The following is a 25,378-nucleotide window of genomic DNA, read 5'->3' as shown; positions in this document are numbered from 1 at the left end:
ATATATAATATTTTTAAATAGTAAATGGTAAAATTAAATAGTAAAGTTATAAGTACGCTGAAACTAGTTTGTTATAACTTATAATGTATTATAAATAATTATTAATTATTAATTACTTGGGCAGAAATGTATCATGATTCATAATCATATTTATAATTTTATTTTGTGAAATGCAGTTTTATAAATGACATCTAGATCCGGCCAATGTGTAGAAGACAGAGAAATTAATGAGGGAAGTACATCTAATTATGAGCCTGAGCCCGAGAGAAGTGATCATGGGGCTAATGTAGATGGTCAATCTAAGGAAGAGCCTCCTTATGTTGCACCAGGGGTGCCTTCTATTGATTGCCCTTCAGAGATTTTGGCACAATATGCTAGGGGTCCTTATGATCCAAATTCCCCTCTAAAACAGTTTGCTATGAAAATTACGCGCCCTACACCTACAGGTGGTGGCACATGTAAATGGAAGTGTAATATATGTGGCGCAGAATGGTTTGGCAGCATTACAAGAGTTAACGCACACTTTTTTTGCACTAGTTATGGTGTTAACCCATGCATATTCTTGGCAAATCCTGAGAATGTGAAATGCAAAATTGAAGTGAACAAACTATGAGGCATTTCTAATGATATTGAACTCTTACTGCCTAGATCTTTGGCTGCTAGCAACAAGTACAGAGTATACAACAATTACAGGGGCAGCGAGATACATCTACTCGTATCTTGCATCAGAGAGCAGGGCCTATGTCACCTACACAATCCTTTTCCTCACCTACACATAGTTCAGCAAGGGATAGTAGTAGGGGGAAATAGAAAGTAACTACAAGTCGCAATGGTAGTAACCCCATTGCTCATTTATTTAACATGCATACAAGGGACCGGTTAGATGATGCTGTTGGTGATTTCTTCTTTTCCAATGACATCCCTACACATGTGGTTCGATCTCCCTATTTTGTGAAGATGATGTCCATGGCAGTGAAAGAGGGAGAGCCATCATATGTGCTACCAGGTGACCACAAGTTGAGGACCACAGTGTTGGATAAAGCCTATGACAAGGTTGGGATCTTGATGGAGCAGATGAAGGCATGTTGGATGGATTCAATCTGCGGCATTATCAAGCATGGGTGGATGGACATTAGTCATCGTCCACTCATCAACATTATGGTTACATGCACCAAGGGCTCATACTTTTTGAAGGCAATTGATTGTTCAGGGCATCGTAAAGATGCTGATTTTTAGTTTCATGTACTTAGGGAAGCCATTGAGGAGGTTGGGCCACAAAATGTGGTCCAAATTGTGATAGATGTAGCACATGTGTGTAAAGCTGTAGGGAGGCTTGTGGAGGCAGCCTATAGGCATATTTGGTGGACTCCATTTTGTGTGCATGCCATGAACAATGCACTCAAAGACATGGGGAAAATTGACTAGATTAGACAGGTGGTTAATGATGGGAAAAAGGTGTAGATGTTTATTTGCAATCACCATACATCACATGCACTTTTCAGGAGCTTCGCAAAGAAGCAATTCCTAAAAGCAATTGAGACTAGGTATGCATCATATTATATTCTCTTGGAGAGAATGATTGAGTTGCAAGAGCCATTGCAGCTCATGGTTATGACACAAGAATGGAATTGATGGCATGAGTCCAAAATAGAGTAGGGGAAGAGGGTAAAGGAGACAGTGAAGAGTGATCAGTTTTGGAGTGACGCAAAATACATAGTCTCCGTCATTACTCTAGTGTTTCGGGTGATTAGATATGGAGATGCAGATTCACCTAGCCTTGGAGAGGTTTATGAGTGCATTGATTCCATGCTTGGGCAAATGAGGGTTGTTGTGCGTGAGAGAGACCCCACTCTAGCATTCTATACGGAGTACATTGAGCCTATCATTCACCATAGGTGGAAGAAGTTGAACACTCCTTTGCACATGGCTGCCTATGCATTGAACCCAAAGTGGTACATACCTAGGCCTAGTAGAGTCACACCACTTCAAAATGATGAGGTGAAGAATGAGTTCTTTCAATGCATTGCTAGAATGTATGATACTGAGACTACTAGTGATATTGGCATCGAGTGGTCCAAATTTGCTAGTCTTTCAGGTAATCCTTAAATCTTGATTCAGTGCTCTAAACTCTTTATAATTATAAGTTCTTTTAATTGTTACTTATAACTTTATTTAAGTTATTTTAATATTATGTTGTAAACTTGTAACTTGTAGGATACTCGGTTATTGCAAAGATGGATCTCAAAACTATGGTGCAAAAAAATCCCATTTTGTGGTGGAAATGTCATGGGTCACAGAAATCAAAGATCAGCAAACTAGCCATCCAACTACTTTCTCAGGTTTGTAATTCCACCCCTTTATAATATTAACTTTAAGAATTTTACTTTACTAATTTTAATTTATGATTCATTGATTCAATGATTTACCATTTATCATTTGTTACAAATTGTATGAACGTTTGTTTGTAAGTTGTAACTTTCAACTTTGTTATCTCAGGTGTCTAGCTCCTCAACTACAGAGAGGAACTGGTCCACCTATAGCTTCATCCACTCTGTTAACAGGAATAGACTTACCTCTAAGAGAGCGGAGAAGTTTGTTGTTATACACGGTTTCTTGCGGCTCAAAGATTGCAAGACACATGAGTACAAGGAGAGCCCTGTAGCACAATGGGATGTGTAGCTAGAGGATCGAACTCAGATTGATGATTATGACAATGTAGCAAAAGCCAATTTAGGGCTAGTTGGTGTTCCTTTAGAGGATCAAGATCTTACCCACGAGGAGTTTAGTAGTTCCAGTGATGAGGACTTCGGTATAAGGGATGATTAGAGAGCACTTGGGATGATTTGGGATTCCATTCTTGTTATTGACATTTTGTCATTTTGTTGATTGTACTCACTTTGATTATTTGATATGGCTATGATACATTATTTCATTTCACTGTTTCATGCTACTCGGCTCATTGTCATCATGAGCATCTTTATGATATATGATATTCATATTTGAACAATAAATTTTGAATCTTGCATCTTTAACTAAGTTATATGGTCATTGGTAATGGTTATGAAGTTTCAAGTTTCAAGTTTAAACTTATGGTTTGTGAATCGCATTTCAATTTTCTCTATTCAACTATATTTAGTATGTTATTTAATATATTGAAGTATCATCTCATAATCAGCATTTTCAGTCATATATATATATATATACTATGCAACCCCCTCCCTCCCCTTCCTCCCTCCCCACCCCAGCTATCCCTCCGCCGTGCCAAAATTGAGGCCCTTTTTTTTCCCGCACCCCGCGCCGGTCTAACACTGCAATACAATGAACTTGCATACACCAGTAAAAAGACATTTTTCTAGGGACTCTTCCAAATGCTAAGTAAGTCTTGTCCAAGCTGAGTAATTGTAAAGATCAACTTCATGCCCATTATGAGTGATAGCTATCAGTAAACTTGATTGATGAAAACTTGTAATCACCAAGTTTTCATCTAAAAGGTCGATACACAAAGGTAATATCATTTTCCTGAAATATGTATATTAAACATGTAGGTTTATAATATCTTCTGAATCTCCCAGATCATTAAATCAATTTCTCAGATTTTATTACCATCAATATTGCATTAGTCATATGTATAGAACCTATGAGGTGATAAGAGTTGATGTTTTTTGAACTTACAGTATGGTATTGACTTGGAATTCAGGACTTTTTCTAGAACTAAGTAAAAAAGATTTCATACTAATTACAGAATGGAGTGTACACGTAAATGATGATTCTGGACTTTGCAAGAACAGTTTATACTTCTATAAAAATAATAATTTTCAAAACCTTGCTAAGCTAACAGCTGCAGACAAGAAATCACAGAATTATTTCTTTAATTGGCAAACAACAGAAACCCCAAGGTACATGCTATTGTGTTTTCAACCCTTGTATGGGTGTCCTACAAAACTATCACATCTCAAGCTTAAACACCAAAAGATTGAGTCTTTAACATGTAATGTACATGTGCAAAAGGTGTCCTGCATTTATGCCGAAAAATACATTATTCATTGATTTACTGGACACAGAATCATTAATGATGTATTTAGAAATGTTGACTTGACACACTAAGTAGAGAAATACATTGGCTGTATGATTAAGGCTATGAATTTCCTCTTGCAATTAAATATTGATGTATTATACAAACTGGTTATGAAGCATGATGTTGAGAACTTCAAACTAATATAAAATAGAAAATAACACAAAGATAACCTAGAGCAAGAGCAATAAAATGTGTATTCGATTTACCTGTGGCAGAGGCAAAACACAAAAGAGGTCAATCCAAAAGTCCTTCACCAAGTATCTTGAAGCAATCTTTGCAGGGTCCACCACAAGCTCTCCCCTTCCAAACACTCGAGAAGATGGAGCAACATAAGCAGTATGGAACTGAAGACCTATGTGAAATAGATAAAACAAATCTGTAATTGAGCGCAGGAGGGTGACAATTATATCAAGAGGGCTTGCTACTTCCACACAAGCTTTCCTGTTTACATTTGGTAGATAGAAAAATAGTGGGTCTACAAATAGGGAAATTAAGCAGGCCACAAAGAATATTCTGTTCCATTTACGAACATATTTGCCCCGAGGATCCAGTATCCTCTTGTTCACTCTCTCATAATCTTCAGAGAAGACCCTGGATAATACTTTTGATTTCAAGGACCTTCCCGAATTTGTTTTTGGGCGACTCAGGTTCAAAATCTGCATAATGCCCTCATCAGACTTATGTTGACCAATATTGTCTGCTTTGCATCTTTTGAAATTCAACCCTTCGAAGTCATTGCTAAATCTGTAAAGAAGATGACAATAATAATTAGGAAAAGTCAAATTTTAATAAATTGGAATAACAATCCTTAGATTAACTAAGGAATCATGAAATAAAGCGTGGATGTGCAGAATTTAGAAGCTGATAAACTAAATAAAAAAATGGGCACATAATGCACTCATGTGGAATGCAATACATTCCTTTAGGGCCTGTTTGGTGAGCGGAATAGGAATACGTATTCTGGAATATGTATTCCAAAAATTTTGAATTCCTTGTTTGGATGCACCAAAACGGGATTGGAATACAAAGTAAAATAGGAATACATATTCCAATTTTGGCCCAAAAATAGGGTTTTGCAATTCCACCCAAATAGGTGTTATTGGAATACGTATTCCTATTCCATTTTTTTAAATTTTAGAAAACATAAATTTTTGGGTCCGTGAATTCCCATCAAATATTGGCTGAACCAAATGGAGAACAGGAATATGTTCTATTCCAGAATACGTATTCTAGAATATGTATTCCAGAATACGTATTCCTATTCCACTCACCAAATGGGCCCTTATGGATACTAAACTGCTGTAGCAGAATAAAAGGAATAATAATGAGGACAGATTTCACGGTTTGTTATATCATAATTAAAATTACAAACTCCATCAAGAGAATATCAACCCTTAATTTCTGGGTTAGTAGCTCCAGCCAGTTGAAAAGGCTTGTATAGCAGAGAGAATTTAAGCAACATAGTAATAAAAGTAAGAGTAGTCATTAAGTAATAATACTGATTCTAAATAAACTAGAAAGTCATTCTGAACCTTTTGAGGGAAACAAATACTGTCTTGTAGAACGATAAAGGATTGGGACAAATATTCAGTCAAATCCACAATAATACTGATTCTAAATAAACTAGAAAGTCATTCTGAACCTTTTGAGGGAAACAAATACTGTCTTGTAGAACGATAAAGGATCGGGACAAATATTCAGTCAAATCCACTTATGTTTCTAATATAGTTTGGCCTTCCTCCTTATTCTGTTCAAAAACATGTAAACCAAACTAAATTTTTGAACTGAAGTGTATAGAAAATAAGAGAAGCCCAAAAAGTTTTCAAGCTTACAACTCTCATTAACAAATTCATGAAAAGGGTAGATAATCAATTGATATGCTAGATAATACATGAGATAAGAATCTAAAACATTTCTTTCACCTACTTGTTTTTGGCTTCTTATTTTTCTAATGGTTGGTTGTAAGTTGAAAATTTATGTTTCATAAATTTGAGGCAAATGTAACAAATAAGAAACATCATAAAATTGATGCTCAACAGCTCCACCAAGAAATTCATATGGAGATTGGAACATTAATATTCAGCACAATTTAACAATCAGGGGGACTCCATATCAGAGCAACTCACATTATTTCATCTTCTCATGACATTAAAGCTATAGAATGAGTTTACTTAGATAATTTGGGATCGAAGTATGTTGAGGAAAGATTGTGCATTGAAAGTCCTGATGGAAGTCAACCCACTGTACTCTTTTGCAATCAAGCTAGTATTCCCAATGGCTGTTGTGAAGCTGGAGTTTCTACTATAGTTTAAGTTCAAGAGGAAATTATGCTGACCTAGAAATAGTGCACATTTGATGCCTAAACCATTATAAAAATAAAAAAAATTCCTAATTTCAAGGAATAAAAGAGATGTGATGTTCTGCAAGGCTCTGATAGAAGAATCTAGTAAAGAAACTTGTTGAAGAACCTCTTCTATAGATTTCTTTTTTTCTCTTGTATAACTTGGTAGCAGCCAATTGAGTGATCTGTCAAGAAAAGGCCCTGACACCAAATGCATCTCTACTACATAAGTAACTTGATGATAAAAAATAACTCATGTTACAGATATACTCCAGTGCAAAACTCTATCTGTGCAAGCAATTTCCATCACCCCATGTGTCATAGATTTGTAATGAATGAGACCTGAACCAAAACATAATGACTCAGGGTCAAACTAACCAAAGATAGCAGACCCACCACCATTCCTGACTCACCACCCAATGCTTCTATATAGATAGCATAGACTATCAGTGACAAATACTCATCCCTTATAAATCCTATTTTCTACTACATGTCACAGTGTAATATCATGTCCAATTTCTGAAACAAATCAAGCAAGAGAACATCGTATGGTCCAAAGGTATGACAGGACAAGGACATTTCACGTTTGATTAGTTAGCAATGAAGGGTCATTGTCAAAGGAAAGGTGAAACAGATCAACCCAAGGCATAAGGTCACCTCACACATAATCACTGTCTAAGGAAATACCAGAGACTGACCAAAGGACAAGAAATCATCTTCTACATTGTCATTGGGTATCACCATCTGCAATTAGTTAACTAACTAATAACAATTAAATTACAAGGAAGATGCATGATTAGGCACTAGTTGCAAAGGTTTGTGGATTTCAAGTTTCAGACACAACTTCTCACATTATGTGTCATCATGACATATTTAAAAATGATCATAAGTTCCTCTTATGGCATCAAATGTTTTGTTTTATATATATCTTTATACCTGCATTGCTCACACAAGCCAATAGACAACCAAGTGAGAGAAGGGTGATTACCCATCCAATTGTAAGGTGAAAGGATGAATGCACAAAGGTGAATTGTATCTCAGATCGCATCAGAGGTTGAAAAACCACACAATCATAACATGAAGAGCAACAGAGACTATAATTTAGATCAGATTCATAGCCAGTCTAATCACATGATTATAAGAAGTGAAGTCGGGGGCAGCAATCTTACCAATTACAAGTCTGAATCAATAAAAGCGTAACAGTAATATCATCAGTATAAACAGAATATTCTTGTAAGATCTAATAAGCTCAAGCCCAAGTTCAATGAACCACACAGAATCGTGAGGAAGGCTGCCTATGTATTGAAGCTTCCAGAATTGATGCAAGTGCATCCTAGACAAAATTGTAATCACCATCAACCAAAAAGGTTTATATTTTATACTTTGTTGGATTTTTAGTATTTAATAAGACAAATATTTTTCCATGGCCTATATTATATCTATGGTTGTAATTTTGTATATTTTGGTGGCACTTAGCATTGTCAAAATCAAAAATTGAAAAGGTGGTCATTGACAATATGTGAACCCCACATACATCTCAAATGGAGCAAATTTAATTGAAATTGAAATTCTTGGAAATTTAATTGTATGACTAGGAATTTAATTCTTGGGAGTCGACTAGGAGTGCAAGTGGTGTTACATGGACAACTAATTTAGCATGTTGTAAGAGGTGTTGTAAGAACTCTTAATAGAGATTTCAAATTGGAATTCAAATTCAAATTTCAGTGTGAGGTAAGTGGGACATGAAACAAATGGAATTTGGTGGAGGAGAAAGAGAGGGTGTTGAGTTCCATTAGTAATATTTAAAACTTTGAAGGCGGAGATTAGGGAGCTTTAAGAAAGGCTTGGGGAGCCATTTTCTGCTGCAAATACACCATTGTTGGAAGTCTATGAACAGACCCAAATCAGATTATAATGATGTGATAAGAAGCCAATAGGATTGGCATGTTGTGTCATGATATTGCAAGTACAGTAAGAAATTTCCTTAGTTTTTCTTGCGTAATTTTGATATTGAAATCATCTTATTTTCCGTATTAAATTGGATTTCTTTGAGTATTTGAAGTGTGTTTCAGGTGGTTATTGAGGTGTTTCCCATCCCCTCACATATAAAAAAGCAGGATTCACAATATTTCTCATGTTTCATGTGTCAAAATGGCTCTTGGACAACATATCATCCCTTTGACAAAGTTGCCTCCCTTGGATGATAAGAAGCGAGGCCTAATTCTAGAGGTCATCATTGACATCCACAACAAATTGAGGAGTAGGAGCACTATTAAGTACTTGATACAATCGAAGAGTCTTCCACTAAAAGATACCACATGGGAGGATGAAAGAATACTTGAGCATCCAAATTTTCTATTACTTGAGTACAAGCAATTTTGAGGGCACAAACTATCATTTCCATGTTGATGTGAGTTTTATTCCACTACAACATGTAGAATCAAATACCTGATGTTCCAAGACAAAGCATCAAATACTCAATCTTCTCTTGATATAAGACCATCTCTCATGCTAAGCTTGCAAAATAAGATAATGAAATGACTTCAAGATTCCTTCAATTGTGGCTCAATCACTAAAATAATGTGATTTGTTGGTAATCACTTGTGGGACTTACATTATTCATTCAATAGATATCAACTATTGTAGTTCAAAAGATTTGGCTTCACAATGTACAAATGAAAATATAGGTTACGATTTTCCAACTTCCACTCAAACTTGCTGCTATTTCTACCTCTAACTAGGAGTGCAAGGAATCGTAGATGACTTGGACTCTACTAGATGTAATCTCGCCTGCGACTCCACCCATCTAGTGATAGCTTCTAAGGAATACTCAAATATTTTTCCCATCGATATCTCCTCTCTAATCCCCATGAAATGGCTGCAAACTAAAGATTCAACACTAATTGAAGTTAAGTGCATTCAGCCATTGGCTTACCGCACAAGGCACTCCTACCATCGACAAGAGGCTAGTGGTCAATTTTTTTTCAATTCAAGCAAGTAAACATCCACAACAACTTCCATTTAACTAAACTACTTCAAGATGAAAAGAAACCTACTCCATGTGAAAGATTCGGGAAACTATGCAACACTTCAAAGAAAAAATTAAGTAATCCACCATGAAGAACCCATAATGAATTATCAATTACTTCAACAAGCATTATAGCAACAACTTCATTATGTCTCTCCCTTAGCTATCCTACTCTAATCTTCTAGCTATTTACTACCTCCAATCTTCTATGCTAATGAAATATGAATGAGAAGGCCTTGGCCTTTTATAGTAGTTCCATTACAATGAAGTGCCAAAAGGGAGTGTTAATTTTGTAGATTCGAACAGATTGATTTGATCAGAGATAAACCATGGTTGATTTGTCATCTTGATTAATTAGTATTACCCTTGACTAATAATTATTAGACAATTAACGTATACACATTTATTTATATATATAATTTTACATACACACTCACACACACACACACATTAATAGTTATTAATGATAACTAATAATTACTAATCAAGAAAGTTCATATTCTATAAGATCAAATTATAAATATGTTACTGTTATTGATTCATTATAAATTGATCACACCTTATGTTATTCTCGATTAGATGTGTGCGAATACACATAGTGATCGGGTTAATATCCTTGACTAGATTGCATTAAGGATATTGTGCTTAGCGATCACAATGTAGATCACACAATATATAAACAGGCCACACCCGATATTATTAGAGTGAATTGGTGTTTGTTATGAAAGGACATGTACCATGTCGGAGATATTCTACATGGGACATGTCCCTACAAATGTGTATATATGTCTAATAACTGCTGCACTTGGAATTACAGAAATAAAAGGCAGTGATATCCAAGTTGCAGCAATTTAACTCATTATTGATAACTCAATATTTTTCAATATTGGAGTGCAATATTAATTTATATAAAACATTGTCATCATATATATGTATTCTAGGAATACTTGTAAGTCAGTCATTTCATAATAAAAGTTATTATTGTGAAATAATTTGTTGCGAATCAAGTATATGTTAAATTGAACAAAGGTATTACAACTGATCCTATTTCCTTAAGAAATGCAGGGCCAACACCCCCAGTTAGCAAGTTTTGATAATATGTTTGGGTAAGTGTATAACATGTTTCATCTTGAAGGCTAATTGGACAGAATAATCAGATGGGTATATAAGAAGGCATTTTGGATATGCGAAGAACAACAATGCCATGTGTATGTTATGCGAGCTTTATATATGATGGTATATCGATGTATTGATGGTTAGATGTGATCAGTTTTTGTATATGCATAATCAGATATGAGATGCAAAAAGGACTAATCAAATATTGAAGAGATCGGTACAATCGACTTCGGTATATTATCTATAACTCTTGTATAGATTGTATATTATTGTATGAGCAGTGAGCTCCATTGTAATACTTCTAACAGGATCAACACTCCTAACAGAGTATTTTTAGATTAGTACATTATCTTGTGGGTACCAACCCCGCTGAGGTTTTCCCTTGGCTAGGGCTTCCCTAGTTAACAAATCATGGTGTTATGAGTTTCATTGTGTTGTGTACTTTACTTTTCAGTTTACTGATTTATGTAAGTATATGGTTAAGTGTTGAAACATATATTTGGGCTAAAATTATTGGAGTATTAATTCCCCACCACCCCCCTCTCTCAGTATTCTCTATTTCTAACAATTGGTATCAGAGCTTAGTTACTTAGAAGAAGTTTAACAACTTAAGGAAGATCCCAATGGATTCAGCAGATGTGCAAAGCAACTATGAAGCAGCACTTCAGGAATTGGATCAAGCAAATGATGAGAAGGAAAGATTGAAGACTAAACTCAAGGATGCACAAGATTACATTAAGAAGCTGAAGGATCATATTGATGTTTCAAGGACTAAGAGGAAAGAGCTAGCCAAGAAAATCAAGGAATCAGATTTGGTTGTGAAACTCAAGAAAGAAAATCGAGCGCTAAAGCATGAACTTGAAGTTACATCACTTAAGTTGATCAAGTTATCAGATGACAGTAAATCAGAGAAAGACAAACTTGAAGCATATCTGAAAGGTAAAACTAGTGATTGTAATGATTCGAATACTCATCTTACAAAGATAAAATCTGAACTTAATGATTCAAAGCTTAAATACAAGGAACTTGAAAAGTATAGTAACATTGTGAAAGGTGAGCTTGTTGAGACATAGTTGCATCTTGAGAAATTATACTCAAGTACTGATAAACTTGATGAAAAATTGATGCTACGAAAGCCTAAAAGAGATATGGCAGGGATTGGATATATAGAAGGAGAATGTTCTAAGGAATCTGAAAACTTGGTTGAGTAGAAACCTGAACAAGATCCAAATCAGATATCAGATCAAATTAAGGAACCTAAGGAATAAAGAAAATCATTCAAGGGAAGCTGTTATGCTTGCAACAAATATGGGCACATGAATAAAGATTGCAAAGATATTGCTGATTCTAAACCTTTTACTGGATATTGTTTCAATTGTTGGCTTAATGGACATAAATCACATGAATAAAAGAAACCTAAGCAGCAATCTAGTGGAAGAACAAATGAGAGATCTAACATGACAACAAGAAGACCTTTGGTAACGAACAATGTCATAAATAATAGTGTTATATGCTACAAATGTAATAACTTTGGACACAGCCAGATATTGCAGATTGAAAGTTAATCAAAATGGACCAAGGTATGGAAATTCAATTGTTACATGTTATAGTTGCAATAATTTGGGTTGCACAACTAGGTATTGCAAATTTAATGGATTTGTCAACAACACGAGAACACTTAATGTCAGAATGAACAACTATGTTGAAAGAAGGAATAACAATGTTAATGTAACACAATATGAAAGCATTGGTAAAACTTAAGTTTTGGGGCCATAATTAATATTAAATTAATTTTATTATATCAAAGACATAACAGTCCACCTAGCCCAAGAATTGCTTTCCCTCAAGCAATTGCAACCTTGGGTGCTCCAAGATCTGTTCACCTTCTTAGGTGGCATCTTCCATTGATAGATCTCTCCAATAAACCAGATGCTCCTTAGTAGTGCGCGACCTTAGCTTTTTCTCTCTAACGTCAATGATCTCCACAAGCTCCAATATTAGCCTTCCTTCTTCATCCATGGGTGGAAGCTCCTTAGAAATCATGACACATTGCCTGACTTCCTCTTTAACACATAAGAAATGAAAGACATTGTGAATTAGACTTCCCTCGAGAAGTTGTAGTTCTTAGGAAGTTACCCGCCCTCTAAATCACTTCGTAGGGACCATAGAAGCATGACCTCAATGTCGTCGGTAAATATTGTGCAGCCGATAGGATGTATGTCATCGGTAAATACTGTGTAGCCGACAGGCCCTTCGGGAAGGTTCTTGTTATGTAGCCGAGGCCCTTCGAGAAGGTTCTTAGGGAAGTATATATACACCCTCCGAGATCATTGTAAGGAGCAACAAAAGCATAATGTAATGTCTTTGGCATATGCGAATAATAAAAGAAGTATTGTTGTTCTTGTCTATTATCTGAGTGTATTAATCTATTTACCCCATGCGATAAACATTTGTTATGTGTTCCATGAAGTTTTGTGTGGCTTTCAAAGTGCTAATTTGGTCTTGGCGGCGGACCCCGCCTTGTATCACGACAGGGAGCACGCTTGGGGCACTGCCCCAAGACCCCACAAGGGCGATGCCTCCTAGACCCCCAATCGGTGTGGTTATCAATCGTGGGAAGTGTGACCAGTTGATGAGACCTGGAGCTATTGCAGGCATAGAGTGTCTATGTACCAGAGGTAGAGAGAGCACCAAAGCAAGCCTTTCGAGGGGGTGATATGTTTTGAGGCACTCGAAGTAGGTGTTGGACATGAGGCTGTCTTGGTGGATGCATAGAGAGCTTGGGAGGAGCTGATCATTCAGTTGATGGCAGTACAACGACACTTGGCTCAGGGTACCTAGGAGTTGGAAGTAGAGAAAGCAGCACGGGGGGCTATCAAGGTCAGCTTGATTAAGGAGACAGTATTGTGTTAGCAGAGGCTACAGATGAACCGTGGAGACCAGTTGGTGCAGGCACGGGACGAATGTGAAAGTGGTGTGATAGAAACAGATCTATCTTATTGTAGTTAGTCAATTAATGTATTTTTTTTGTTAATCTGTCTCGGATATTTTGTAATTGTCGTTCAGAGACGACTTTTTCTTTTGGGGGGGATGATGTTGTCGGTAAATATTGTGTAGCCGACAGGATTTATGTCGTTGGTAAATATTGTGTAGCCGACGGGATGTATGTTGTTGGTAAATATTGTCGGGAAGGTTCTTGTTATGTAGCCTAGCCGATAGCCCTTTGGGAAGGTTCTTAGGAAAGTATATATACACCCTCCGGGATCATTGTAAGGAGCAACATAAGCATAATGTAATGTCTTTGGCATATGCAAATAATAAAAGGAGTGTTGTTGTTCTTGTCTATTGTCTGAGTGCATTAATCTATTTACCCCACGCGGTAAACATTTGGCGTCGTTGCCCGATGAACCTGGAACAAAGAAGGAATGAAGACTAATGACAAATCAGCTTAACAAGGATCGAAATAAGATAAAAGGAAAAGATGGAATACGCACTGCGCAAGAAAATTTAATTTTGGCACAATAGGCCAAGCGCAGGAGGTTTCAGCAGATTACCGACGGACACCGAAGCACCGAGGAATTGTTGGAGGAAACTCGACAGCAGGTGGAATTGGTGGAAGAAGGGAGAAATTTTTGAACCTGTATTCGCTGAGGGAAGGGAATCCAGATGGAAGAGAATTAACTTGCACGGCTCAGAGTGCCAAGGGAGCACGAGCGTGGAGTGAACTCTTCGTCCGCAATACACTTCTCGAATGGACAAGTTCGCTTAACGAAGAGCCTTCTTCACCAAACAAAGCAGCTGTTGGGAATAAGACGTCTACCCGAAACAAAGTTAGTGTCGGAGTGCAGAGCATTGGTGCCGGAATACAAAGCGTTGGTGCCGAGATACGAAGTGCTGGTACCGGAGAGCAGTGCGTTGGTGTCAAAATACAAAGCGTTGGTACCGGAGAGGAGAGCGTTGGTGTCAAAATACAAAGCGTTGGTGTCGGGATACAAAGCGTTGGTACCAGAGAGCAGAGTGTTGGTGTCGAAATACAAAGCGTTGAGGTCGGAGTGCAGAACAACGCCGGTGTGGGAGTGCCGAACAACACCCTTACACATAATCAAGTAATAATGGCTGGACCAAAGGAAAAGTTGCCAAAGTTTGATGGTGATGGAATAACCAATCCAATCGCTGTAAAACATGCGAAACAATTTGGAGGACGAACGACATAATAGATACAAATGAATGGGTCCGACAATTTTCGACAACCCTAAGGGGGGTAGCAATTGATTGGTTTGCCGATATGGATCCCCAAAAATTAACCAATTGGAACAATGTCAAGGAGTTTACCACCGAATTTCAACTGCTGCGTGACAACAATGAGATCGTAGCAGAGATATACAACACGAAGCAAGGCAAAAATGAAACAGTTCGAGTATATGCCAAAAAATTAAAAGACTTAATAAACAAGATGAAAAGTAAGCTGGTGGATGGGCTACAAAAGAGATGGTTCGTTGAAGGACTACATCCAAAGTTACGAAAGAAAATGAAGATTGTGCCACCATCGTCATACACTGAAGCATACAATCAAGCAATGAACTTAGAAAGTGAGCAAAAAAAAAGAAGAAGAGGAGTAGCTTATTTGAGTCAGATGATGATGCATCTTTGGAATAAGAGAGCACGATGACGAAAAGGGCAGCAAGAAGGTCCGAGCCCTCTAGAAGGATATGATCCGAATGATGAAAAAATTTAAGAACATGCAAAAGGAGACAAAGGGAAACGACCTCTAGTGCATGAAATGTAAGACAGAAGGTCACACGAAGGGATCCTGTTTAAAGAACCAGTTCTGTGAGATCTACCAGATCATGGGACATTCCACAAAAGAGTGCCCCTTCAATATGAAAACAAGAGGACCTCAACAAGTGCTCCTGACCCAGGAGGCTTCCGCGTCAAGAGGGAGCGGAAACACCAGTGATGAGTGTGCCACGTCGGGAGGGTACAAAAGTAATAGATGAGGGCAAAACAACAACAATGTCAACAATAATAATGGGAGCCACAGCCGAATTCAGTACAATGCGAATGGCCGCCCGATGGTACAATGTCGAGCATACAATTTGTGGGGCCACTTTGCCCAAGACTATACAACAGCAAACGCACCGAAGTTGTTATGCATATGGTGCGGTCCAGGAGATCATGAAGATGCCAAGTGCCCGAAATCAAGAATCAATTTGATCACCATCAGGCCGGACGAAGAAGAGGTTCTGGCAATCACACGAAAGCAAACAAAATTGTACCCCAACCTGACGGAGGAAAAGAAGAGATTAGAGGAAGCACGGGTGGAAATTGACAAGGCAATGCAGGTGGGCAAAGCACACTTGAAGGACACTACTGAGACCTCAGCAAGAAACTGTGTGGAACAAAACATCATACAACAGATATTACAAACCGAAGTGCCAGTCAAGCTAAATGATCTGTTGCTCACAATGCCTCAACTCCGATGGGCACTCACAAACATTGCTCAAGTGGCTAAATTATCAGGAGAACAAGCAAGGGAGAAAGAAAGTGGAGCACGTGTCGAGGACCCGATGCTGCTAGCCCTCACATCTGGACGACATCCGGAGGTCATCGAGATGGGAATTCTGGGAACCGTTCTAACAGACACAATTGTGGACGAAGGGTCTAGGGTGAATGTGTTACCGGAGGACACTTGGAAGAGGTTGGGATCGCTGACATTGTGGCCACCTACATTCCAGTTGCTAACAACAGACCAACACGACATTAAACCTCTCGGCATCCTGATGGCACAACCAGTGATGATTGGAACATAGTTGTTCCTACTGATTTCGTCGTCATCCTGCTAAGGAGAGGATACAATGCTATTTTGGGCCGTGGATAGCTTGTGCAAGTGAACGTCAAGCATGACTAGAAGAAAAATACATTATCACTGGAAAGAAAAGGGCAGAAATTCATTATTGATCTGCACACACAAATGGTGGGCAAGGAAGTTCTCTCATCTGATTTCGAAGACGAGGATGAAGGAAAGAAATGGATGGAACCAGAACAGGAAGGAGTCCTACGGTTGGAAGGAGGATCAACAGACAATGATCTGGACTCGGTAAATGGCCTGGACTCGGTAAATGGCCTTTTTCATTGGCAGATGGAAGACTACAAGCTATTTTGAAGTTGCAACATGCTCATGATAGAGGAAGGGCACACCAAAGACGAATTTCCAAAAGAATTCAAGGAAATAAAAGAGGGAGACGCACCATTAGATGAAACACCTGCGCATGAATTCAGTGAAGGGACGCAAATAAAATATGATGAAGCCATGGTACAAACCACGAATTTGGGAGATGAAGAAGAACAAAAGAACATACTAGTGGGAGATAACTAGGATCTAGTACTAAAAGTAGCGGTGTTTAAAATATTCCTGGAATACAAAGATGTCTTCGCCCGGACATATAAGGATTTGAAGGGGGTTCCGCCGGAGCTGTGTGTTCACCGCATTCTGCAGGTTGAAGGTGCAGTACCTGTACGGAAGCAACCTTACAGGATGAATAAGAACTACGCCGTGCGGGTTACAGAAGAAATTAACAGGATGCTGGACGTTGGTATTATTTGTAAGGTTCAAACTAATGACTGGGTGTTGCCCATAGTCATATCCCTGAAGAAGGATACCACCCAGATCCGGATATGTGTTGATCTCGGATGCCTCAATGCAGTAACAATCAAGGATCCCTTCCCGATACCATTCATAGATAGCATATTGGAGGAGGAAGCCGGATATGAAATTTACTCATTTATGGACGGGTTTTCGAGGTATAATCAAATTTGCATAGCCGAAGAGGACAAGCTGAAAACAACATTTGTGGTAGAAGACAGGGTGTACACATACAACCGAATGCCATTCAGCCTGTGCAATGCGCCGGCTACATTTCAATGGATCATACCGCACATATTCGACAAGATGTCTATTGGCAACTTCAAGGCATTCTTGGATGATTGGTTTGTATTCAGCACTGAGGACAAACATCTAACGGCATTGAGCGAATGCATGGAGAGATGTCGGAGGGCACGACTAGCTTTAAATCCAAAAAAATGCTAGTGCATGGTTTTGCAGGGAAAATTGTTGGGACATATAGTTTGCAAGGAAGGATTGAAAACGGATCCAGACAAAGTCAGGGTGATATTGGAAATGCAACCATCCACGAATGTAATGGTGGTGAAGTCTTTCCTCAGACACATAGGCTATTACAGAAGGTTCATCAAAAACTTTGCCAAAGTATCATACCCGCTAGACAAATTAACATGCAAAGGAGAACCATTTAGATGGGAGAAAGAACAGGATGAATCATTTGAAGGATTGAAGGTACGCTTGGCCATAGCACCTATCTTGGCATATCCGGATTGGAACAAGGAATTTCATGTTCACGTTGATGCATCCAACTATGTAATAGGCGCAACTTTGGCACAAACAGGTAAGCATGGACTCGATCACCTAGTGTACTTCACCAGTCGACTACTATCTAAGGCAGAGAAAAATTACAGTACAATGGAACGTGAAGCATTGGGCATGGTTTGTGCAGTACAAAAGTTTCGACACTACTTGCTGGCAACACCATTCGTATTCTATGTCGATCATCAAGCTCTATTGTACTTGGTAAACAAACCTATCATCCAAGGAAGAATCAATCGGTGGTTACTTTTGCTGTAGGAGTTTACTTTCAAGATCATTGTACGGCCTGGGAAGAAACATGTCAGTGCAAACCATCTGTCGTGTCTCAAAACAGAAGAACCCATGGACGGAGTGAACGACGATTTCCCTGATGCACAATTATTTCAGATTGCAGTACTACCAAAATGGTGCACAAGCATTGGAGAGTACCTTTCGATGGGACAGTTTTTGAGTGACATGCCACCAAATGAGAGAAGTTGGTATTGAGGAGCCGAACGTTTCAATTAATCAATGGGTTGTTATACAAAATGGGACCTGATCAGATCCTATGGCGATGCGTCCTAGAGAAAATTCCAAGGGTACTAAAGGAAGCACATGGAGGATTGACAGGAGGACACATGGGACCAGACACAACTGCACGAAAGATACTCCTTGCAGGATTGTGGTGGCCAACAGTGTACAATGACGTGCGCGAATGGGTCATCAGGTGTGACACTTGCCAAAGAGCTAAGAAACCACTAAAGAGAGACTTCATGCTGCTTAACCCCTCACACGTGCAGGAACTTTTTGAAAGATGGGGATTGGACTTCATCGAACTTTTGAAGGAGAGCAAAACTAGGTGCTGGTACATTGTCGTAGTGACAGAGTATCTGCCCAAGTGGGTGGAGGCATGCACACTACCAAATAACTCAGCGATAAGCACAGCAAGATTCATTTATGAGCAAATAATTACCAGGTATGGGATTCCACTATAGTCGACAAGTGATAGGGGAGAACACTTCGTTAACCATGTTATTCGACTACTCACCATTGAATTTAAGATCTATCATTCATTGTCAAGCTCGTACTATCCGAGAGCAAACGGACAAGCTGAAGCTACGAACAAGATCTTGGTAGCAATCATCTACAAGTCATGTGCGGTTGAAGGCGAAGACTAGGAGAAAAAGCTGCCCTCGGCCCTTTGGGCATATCACACGGCGTACAAGGTAACAACGGGACACACACCATTACAGTTGATGTTTGGATAGGAGGTAGTCATACCAGCAGAATTCATGATACCGAGCCTGAGGATTGCACTAAAAAATAAGTTGGGTGATATGGAAAGCCTGAGAGAAAGGTTGCATAATCTGAACAAGCTCAAGGAAAAGCGGCTATTGGCACAATGGCCACAGAGGTGACACAGAATAGGCGCAAAGCATGGCATGATAAAAATCTGAAACTGAACAAGTTCCAGCCAGGACAGTGGGTGTTGAAGTATGACAGTTGGAACGAGATCAAACCAGGCAAGTTTAAAGTTAAATGGGTTGGACTATATCAAATCCAGGAAGTAGGCGATAATGGAGCAATAAAGTTGTGGACATTAGATGGACAAGAAATACGAGAAGCAGTCAACGATTCAAAGCTAAAGATGTACCATGCCAAAATGATTCCCTCGTCATCGGAGAAGGACGAAACTCGGAGGGAGAATTAGATGTGTATGTTTCAAAAAAAGAAAAAAAGGAAGGAAAAGCACCGTACGGTGGTCATTACATATGCCTTCACCGTATGACTTTGTGTAACACTGTACGGCATGAACGGTGATTCGAAAAGCATAAAGGGAGGCACAAACATCAACTGTACGGCCCTTTGCAACAAATGAAGGCATTGTAAGCTTTGGCACCATACAGATATAAAGTCATCCAAAGAGACATTGTATGACACATGAACTCATCTAGGCAGACACCATACAGACACATAAGGAAATATAAAGTCCTCCAGTAATCACCGTATGGCAGCATTTAGTTATCTGGAGGCATCGTACGAAGATATAAAGTTTTGTTGAAGGTACCGTATGACATTCTTTAAGAGAAGTAACCGTCAGTCTATAGCAACGTCTGTGGAGAACAGGATATCCGTACATTGGGAAGCCCTTCAGGTACGGCAATACAAAATGCATCAAGTACGGTAGCACAAGCACACATCTTTGAAAGCTTAGAGGTGGGTGTTTACAAAGGTCATTATAGCGGCATATGTTCATCAGTTACGACTTCTATCCCATGATCTTGAGTCAGGTGGTTAGACAAGCTTCCAAGAATAGCTGGTTGAGATCATTGGTTGTAGGGCACTAACATCTTCGTAGGGTGTGGAGGCTGTATAAGTTTGTCAGCTTGAGATAAGCACTGAGGCTGTATTGGAGTTGGCATTCTAGGTCATTCATTCTTCAGATCACCTGTAGACTGAACAAGGGAAGAGATAGTATCCATACAGCAAAGAAGCAAGGGTGACAGTACAGTCATACGCCATACAAGACAAAGAACAAAGTAATAATAATAAATACATAAGTGGCCTGGAGTTGGCACCTTCGGAGGTCAAGAGGGATTTTTGTCGAAGATAGCTGTATAGGAGTAACTGACCTAACGGTATTATATCCAGCAAATTGACAAAGGTATGCAGTTAGTCGGGAAGAGGGCTTGGAGGAAGAAACTTGATCACAATTCAGCCATGAGTCAAAATACACAAGTAGGACCTTCAGGAGCGCGGCCAACCAAAAAAGACAAGGGGAAGCAAAGGGCTAAGGTACAGAACTAGCTGGATGTACAGTTGACACCATAAAACATAGCATTTGAAGGACCGAATGGGTTGGAATGCACGAAATGGTGGAACGAGAATCCAGATGACGACCTTGTCAAAGCAAGCATACAGAAGGCACAGGTTGAGTGGGCAATCAGGATGCTAGTTTTTTGTATCCGAGATTTCAAAGGTATATTGCGTACCATGATTGAGGCATATGATAGGCACTCCCGGAAGAGTTTAGTTCCATATTTGGGGTACGATGTGGTGATTTCATTCCGGCCAGCTGACTTTACTAGAGTATTTGGCATACCATGAAAGGCACAAGGAGGCAAGAAAATTGACATTAAGCCACAAAAGATTGACAAGGAGAGGAAATTGAAGCCGGTGGAATTAGTGTGCCTGGATCAGCTACAGTAGCAGAAAGATGCCCTCACCCAGACCTCCAAGAGAAGAGGGTTGCAGAAATCTGACATCAAAAAAGGCCATTGGAGGTGTCTCATGGACATGATAAAGAGTAGACTTACAGGGTCCAATAAGGTGTCGGATATCTCCTTTCCGCTGGTCAGTATGATGAACGGACTCATGAATGAGAGGGTTTATGACTAGCCTTCTCTATTTTCCACACACATGGATGATTTTATGACATTGCAGCATAAAATATTTTACATGCCGCACAATGCCATCGGACTCTTCTTAGAGGCAACTGCGAGGACGATACCCCAAGACAAGTTGGAAATTCAGCCAAGTCCGATAGCACCTGGCAAGCCTCCGATAGTGCAATGGAGGCAGTTAGACTCACCTGGAGGGTAGAAAGGCGTTGGCCAGAAGAGGGTACGGTAGGAAATGGAGGAATCGGGTAACACGGATAGTGGCCGCTAGGATACATCTTGTGAGGAGGACAACTTAGAGGATATGGAGGTGGAGCAGGATGGGGAGGACGATGATGAGGAAGTTGGGGTGATTTCAGCAACCCCACTTCAATTTTCACGGCAGTTGACGGTTGCACCAGTAGTAGCTACGCCATCATTTTCAGCTCCGCATGTGCAACCTATGGCAGATGTTCACATCCCAAGTTTCGGACAGTTTCGACATCCAATGGTGATGACCCCAATCACTCTAAATCCCAGATCACGAACAGTAGCACTAGTAGCAGGATCAGTTTCCCATTTAGCGGCTGCCCAACCTTCAGTAAGCTGGAGGATAGCATCGCTAGCGGACACACCTATAGGTACGCAACCTATAGGAACACAAACCCAACCAGCAGTTCAAGAACCGACCCCGTACCTCCAAAGCAGGGATCACTTCAGTCAATAGCAATAAGTTTGCCATAGCCATCTCCTATAGCAGAGTCGACAGCCACGGAGGGAGGAGTTAGTCAAGGAGGTGCACAAGAGTAGGTTCATCTAGAGGTGATTGGGACGGATGCAGTAGTCACGATAGCCAACACCCTATTGGATGAGGCGGCGAATCAGGATGTTGATTTGAGCATGCCGAAAGCAGAACCCCAGATGCCAGCAATGGAACAGATTAGTTCACTGAGTCGGGCGAGTAAGTACCTGAGGCGATGACTACTGGCCCCTATTGCTAGAGATCCCTCCATTCAGTCTCCTATGCGAGAGGATCTTCAATTAGAGGCAATTTGGTCAAACAGTGGGGTGGTCGAGGTCCCTACATCACCAGAAGCAAGAGATTAGAGTGCAGAGGCACTAGAAAAAGCAAAGAGGAGGGTACATCCTATACCTGTAATGGAGGATAAGGATAAGGATATCCATTCATGCCTCAATGACATTGCTGAGAGAAGCAAGTTCCTGGCAGAGTTGGTGCTCACAGAGAGACGGAGAGCAGAGGTTGGGCAAGAAGCTCGGGAGGCTGCAGAGAAGGCTCGGGAGGAGATGGCCGACCAACTTGCCACCCAGCAATTGGCATGGGAAACAGAGCGGACAACACTGTTAGCACAACTCGAGGAAATTAGATGAGGGAAGCAAGAGGCCAATTAGCAACTTGTAGCAGCGCTATAGGAGAAGGAAACAGCAAGGAAAGCACATGATCATAAAGAAGCGGAATGCCACGAGGTCACATTGATGCTGAAGGAGGTAGTGGAGGAGAACTGATAGATCAAAGCTAATTTAAAGGTCCGGATGAAACAGGTGTATCAGCTACGACATAGCCAGTCTACACAGTCAGAGACACAGCCTTCTAGTTCATGATGTTTAATGTAATTAGTTATTTTGAGTTTTTTTGTGTTGTCATCTGGAGACGACTTTTCTTTTTGGGGGGATGATGTCGTCGGTAAATATTGTGTAGCCGACGGGATGTATGTCATCGGTAAATATTGTGTAGCCAACGGGCCCTTCGAGAAGGTTCTTGTTATGTAGCCGACGACCCTTCAGGAAGGTTCTTAGGGAAGTATATATACACCCTTTGGGATCATTGTAAGGAGTAGCAGAAGCATAATGTAATGTCTTTGGCATATGCAAATAATAAAAGGAGTATTGTTGTTCTTATCTATTGTCTGAGTGCATTAATCTATTTACCCCATACGGTAAACATCCAATACCACTTTTCTTTAGGAAAAATTGTTTAAATCGCTATAGGAAGACATAAACCAAATCCCCTACCTCAAAACACCACTTTAATCCTATGCCAATTAATGTACATCTTCTGTTAATTCTAAGCCTTCTATAGGTTGTCCTTAAGAACCCTCAGGATATCCAAACTTTCTTATAGCCAATCCTTGGGCTCTTAGTTCACAATTGTCACCTATTGCTAGATCCACAACCAGTGAAGGCTCATAATCATAAGGTGCTTTGAAGGGAGATATACCTATTTACATGTAATAGGTAGTGTTCTACTTGTAACAATGTTCCCAATGTGCAACCAATGGAACCACACTTTTTGATGTGCCAAAACTTAGTTCCTCAATAGTGTTACCTGGGGATGTGTCCTTGGTGTATTTTCAGCCGTCCCCATCCCAAAAATGTCTTAGAGACTTGGGGACACTTGGGGGTTTGACTTCTAGAACAAATTAGACCTTGCCTCTCAAATTAACACAAACTTGGCATATGAATTATGCTGATTCTTATATTTTAAGGTTATATTATGTATATGTACATGTTTTATCCATGTTTTCATATAAATATTTTAATTTTCTCTATATATTTTAATTTTCCCTATTGTTATATAGCCGTCCCCATTTTTCGTCTCACCCCATTCCCCAAATCGGCAAAAAAGTTTGCCATCCCGGAAACATGTCCTGTTGTCCCTTGCCGTCCCCGTCCTGAAAACTCAGGGAAACATAGTTCCTCAAGTAACCCTCCAACCATTACAATACTCGTCCAACCATCCATCTACGGGTGGTATCTTGTACTCGGTGACAACTCCGTCCCTACCAACTGAAATAACTCCATCAAAAAAGTATTGAGGAAACAACTATCCTTATCATTAGCTATGTTTTGTGAAAGGCCATGCAGTCGAAGCACCTCCCAAAAAACAACTCAACCACTTGAGTTGCTTGATATCTTGTGTGAATGAGAAAGAAGCATGCATATTTGGTTAATGGATCAACCACAAAAAATAATGCAATCTCTCGCTTGTACTTTAGGAAGCCCTATGACAAAATTCATCGAGATGTTTTCCCACTTTTTGTTAGGCATTGGAAATGAATGAAGTAGTCTCGTCGGTAACTTGTGCTCAGATTTTTTTTCTAGCAAGTGGAATAGTCTTGTACGTACTATAGTACATCATTCTTAAGGCCCTTCCAAGAGAACCTTTCCCAAATTTGTTCGTAGGTCTTTAGGCATCTTGGGTGTTTAGCCAAAGGTGAGTAGTGAATTTCTTTGAGAACTTTTTCCTTTGCCTTGGACTTGGGTACCAAATTGATTTTACATCTGTAGTAAATGATGTCAACCACCTTGTACCTATTATCTTGCACTTGACCATCCATTAACTGACACATAGATGTATTCTTGGAGTATTCAACCAAAAAATGTGCCTTCCAATCGGCTGTAATCTATGATAGAAAACAGATGGCAAGTCTTCTTGACAATGCATCGACTGCCACATTATTCTTTCCCTTCACATACTCAATATCGAAATCATATGCTTGGGTTTTGCTCACCCATTTTTGTCGCCACTGATTCAAATCCTTCTGCTCCAAGAAATAATTCAAACTATTGCGGTCGGCCCACACAACAAATTTTGCTTCAAGGTACAGCCAAAACTTTGCTAATGCATGCATGATGGCAAGCATCACCTTGTCATAAATGGAGTACATTCACAACGTTCCCGAGAGATTTTGAATCTCAAATGCAATGAAGTGATGGTCTTGCATTCATACTGCTCTAATACCTTCTCCCAATGCGTCGTACTCCAAGATGAAGGGGTGAGTGAAGATTTGTAGTGCCAGAACCGAAGAAGTACTTATGACTTCCTTCAACTTGTCAAAGGCATGTTGCACCTGCTCATCCCAGTGGAAACAACCTTTCTTCATCAGATCTATCAGTGGTGCTCCGAGCTATAAAAATCTCTTCACTAATCTTCTGTAATAACTGCACAATATGAACAATCCATAAAGTTGTGAGAAAGTCTTGAGATGCAGCCATTCTAGAA

The 25,378-nt window shown here is 39.5% G+C and overlaps 1 protein-coding gene across 4 annotated transcripts in view; it reads right to left on the bottom strand.

The window, feature by feature from the left end:
• The window catches only part of CNGC15 (cyclic nucleotide-gated channel 15), a 116,252-nt gene that overhangs the window by 81,591 nt on the left and 9,283 nt on the right, over positions 1 to 25,378 (bottom strand). For all 4 annotated transcript variants that reach the window (XM_089809072.1, XM_089809074.1, XM_089809073.1 and 1 more), the window contains exon 9: positions 4,282 to 4,819. In XM_089809072.1, the coding sequence (XP_089665198.1) occupies positions 4,282 to 4,819 (538 nt within the window). The remainder of the gene's footprint in view (positions 1 to 4,281; positions 4,820 to 25,378) is intronic.

This window comes from Cupressus sempervirens, chromosome 11, assembly GCF_028749045.1.
Source record: "Cupressus sempervirens isolate cs-2001-9-10 chromosome 11, ASM2874904v1, whole genome shotgun sequence".
In the NCBI taxonomy this organism is placed as follows: Eukaryota; Viridiplantae; Streptophyta; class Pinopsida; order Cupressales; family Cupressaceae; genus Cupressus; species Cupressus sempervirens.
Note: the sequence above shows the minus strand (reverse complement) of the source record. Positions and strands in the feature narration are given on the sequence as shown.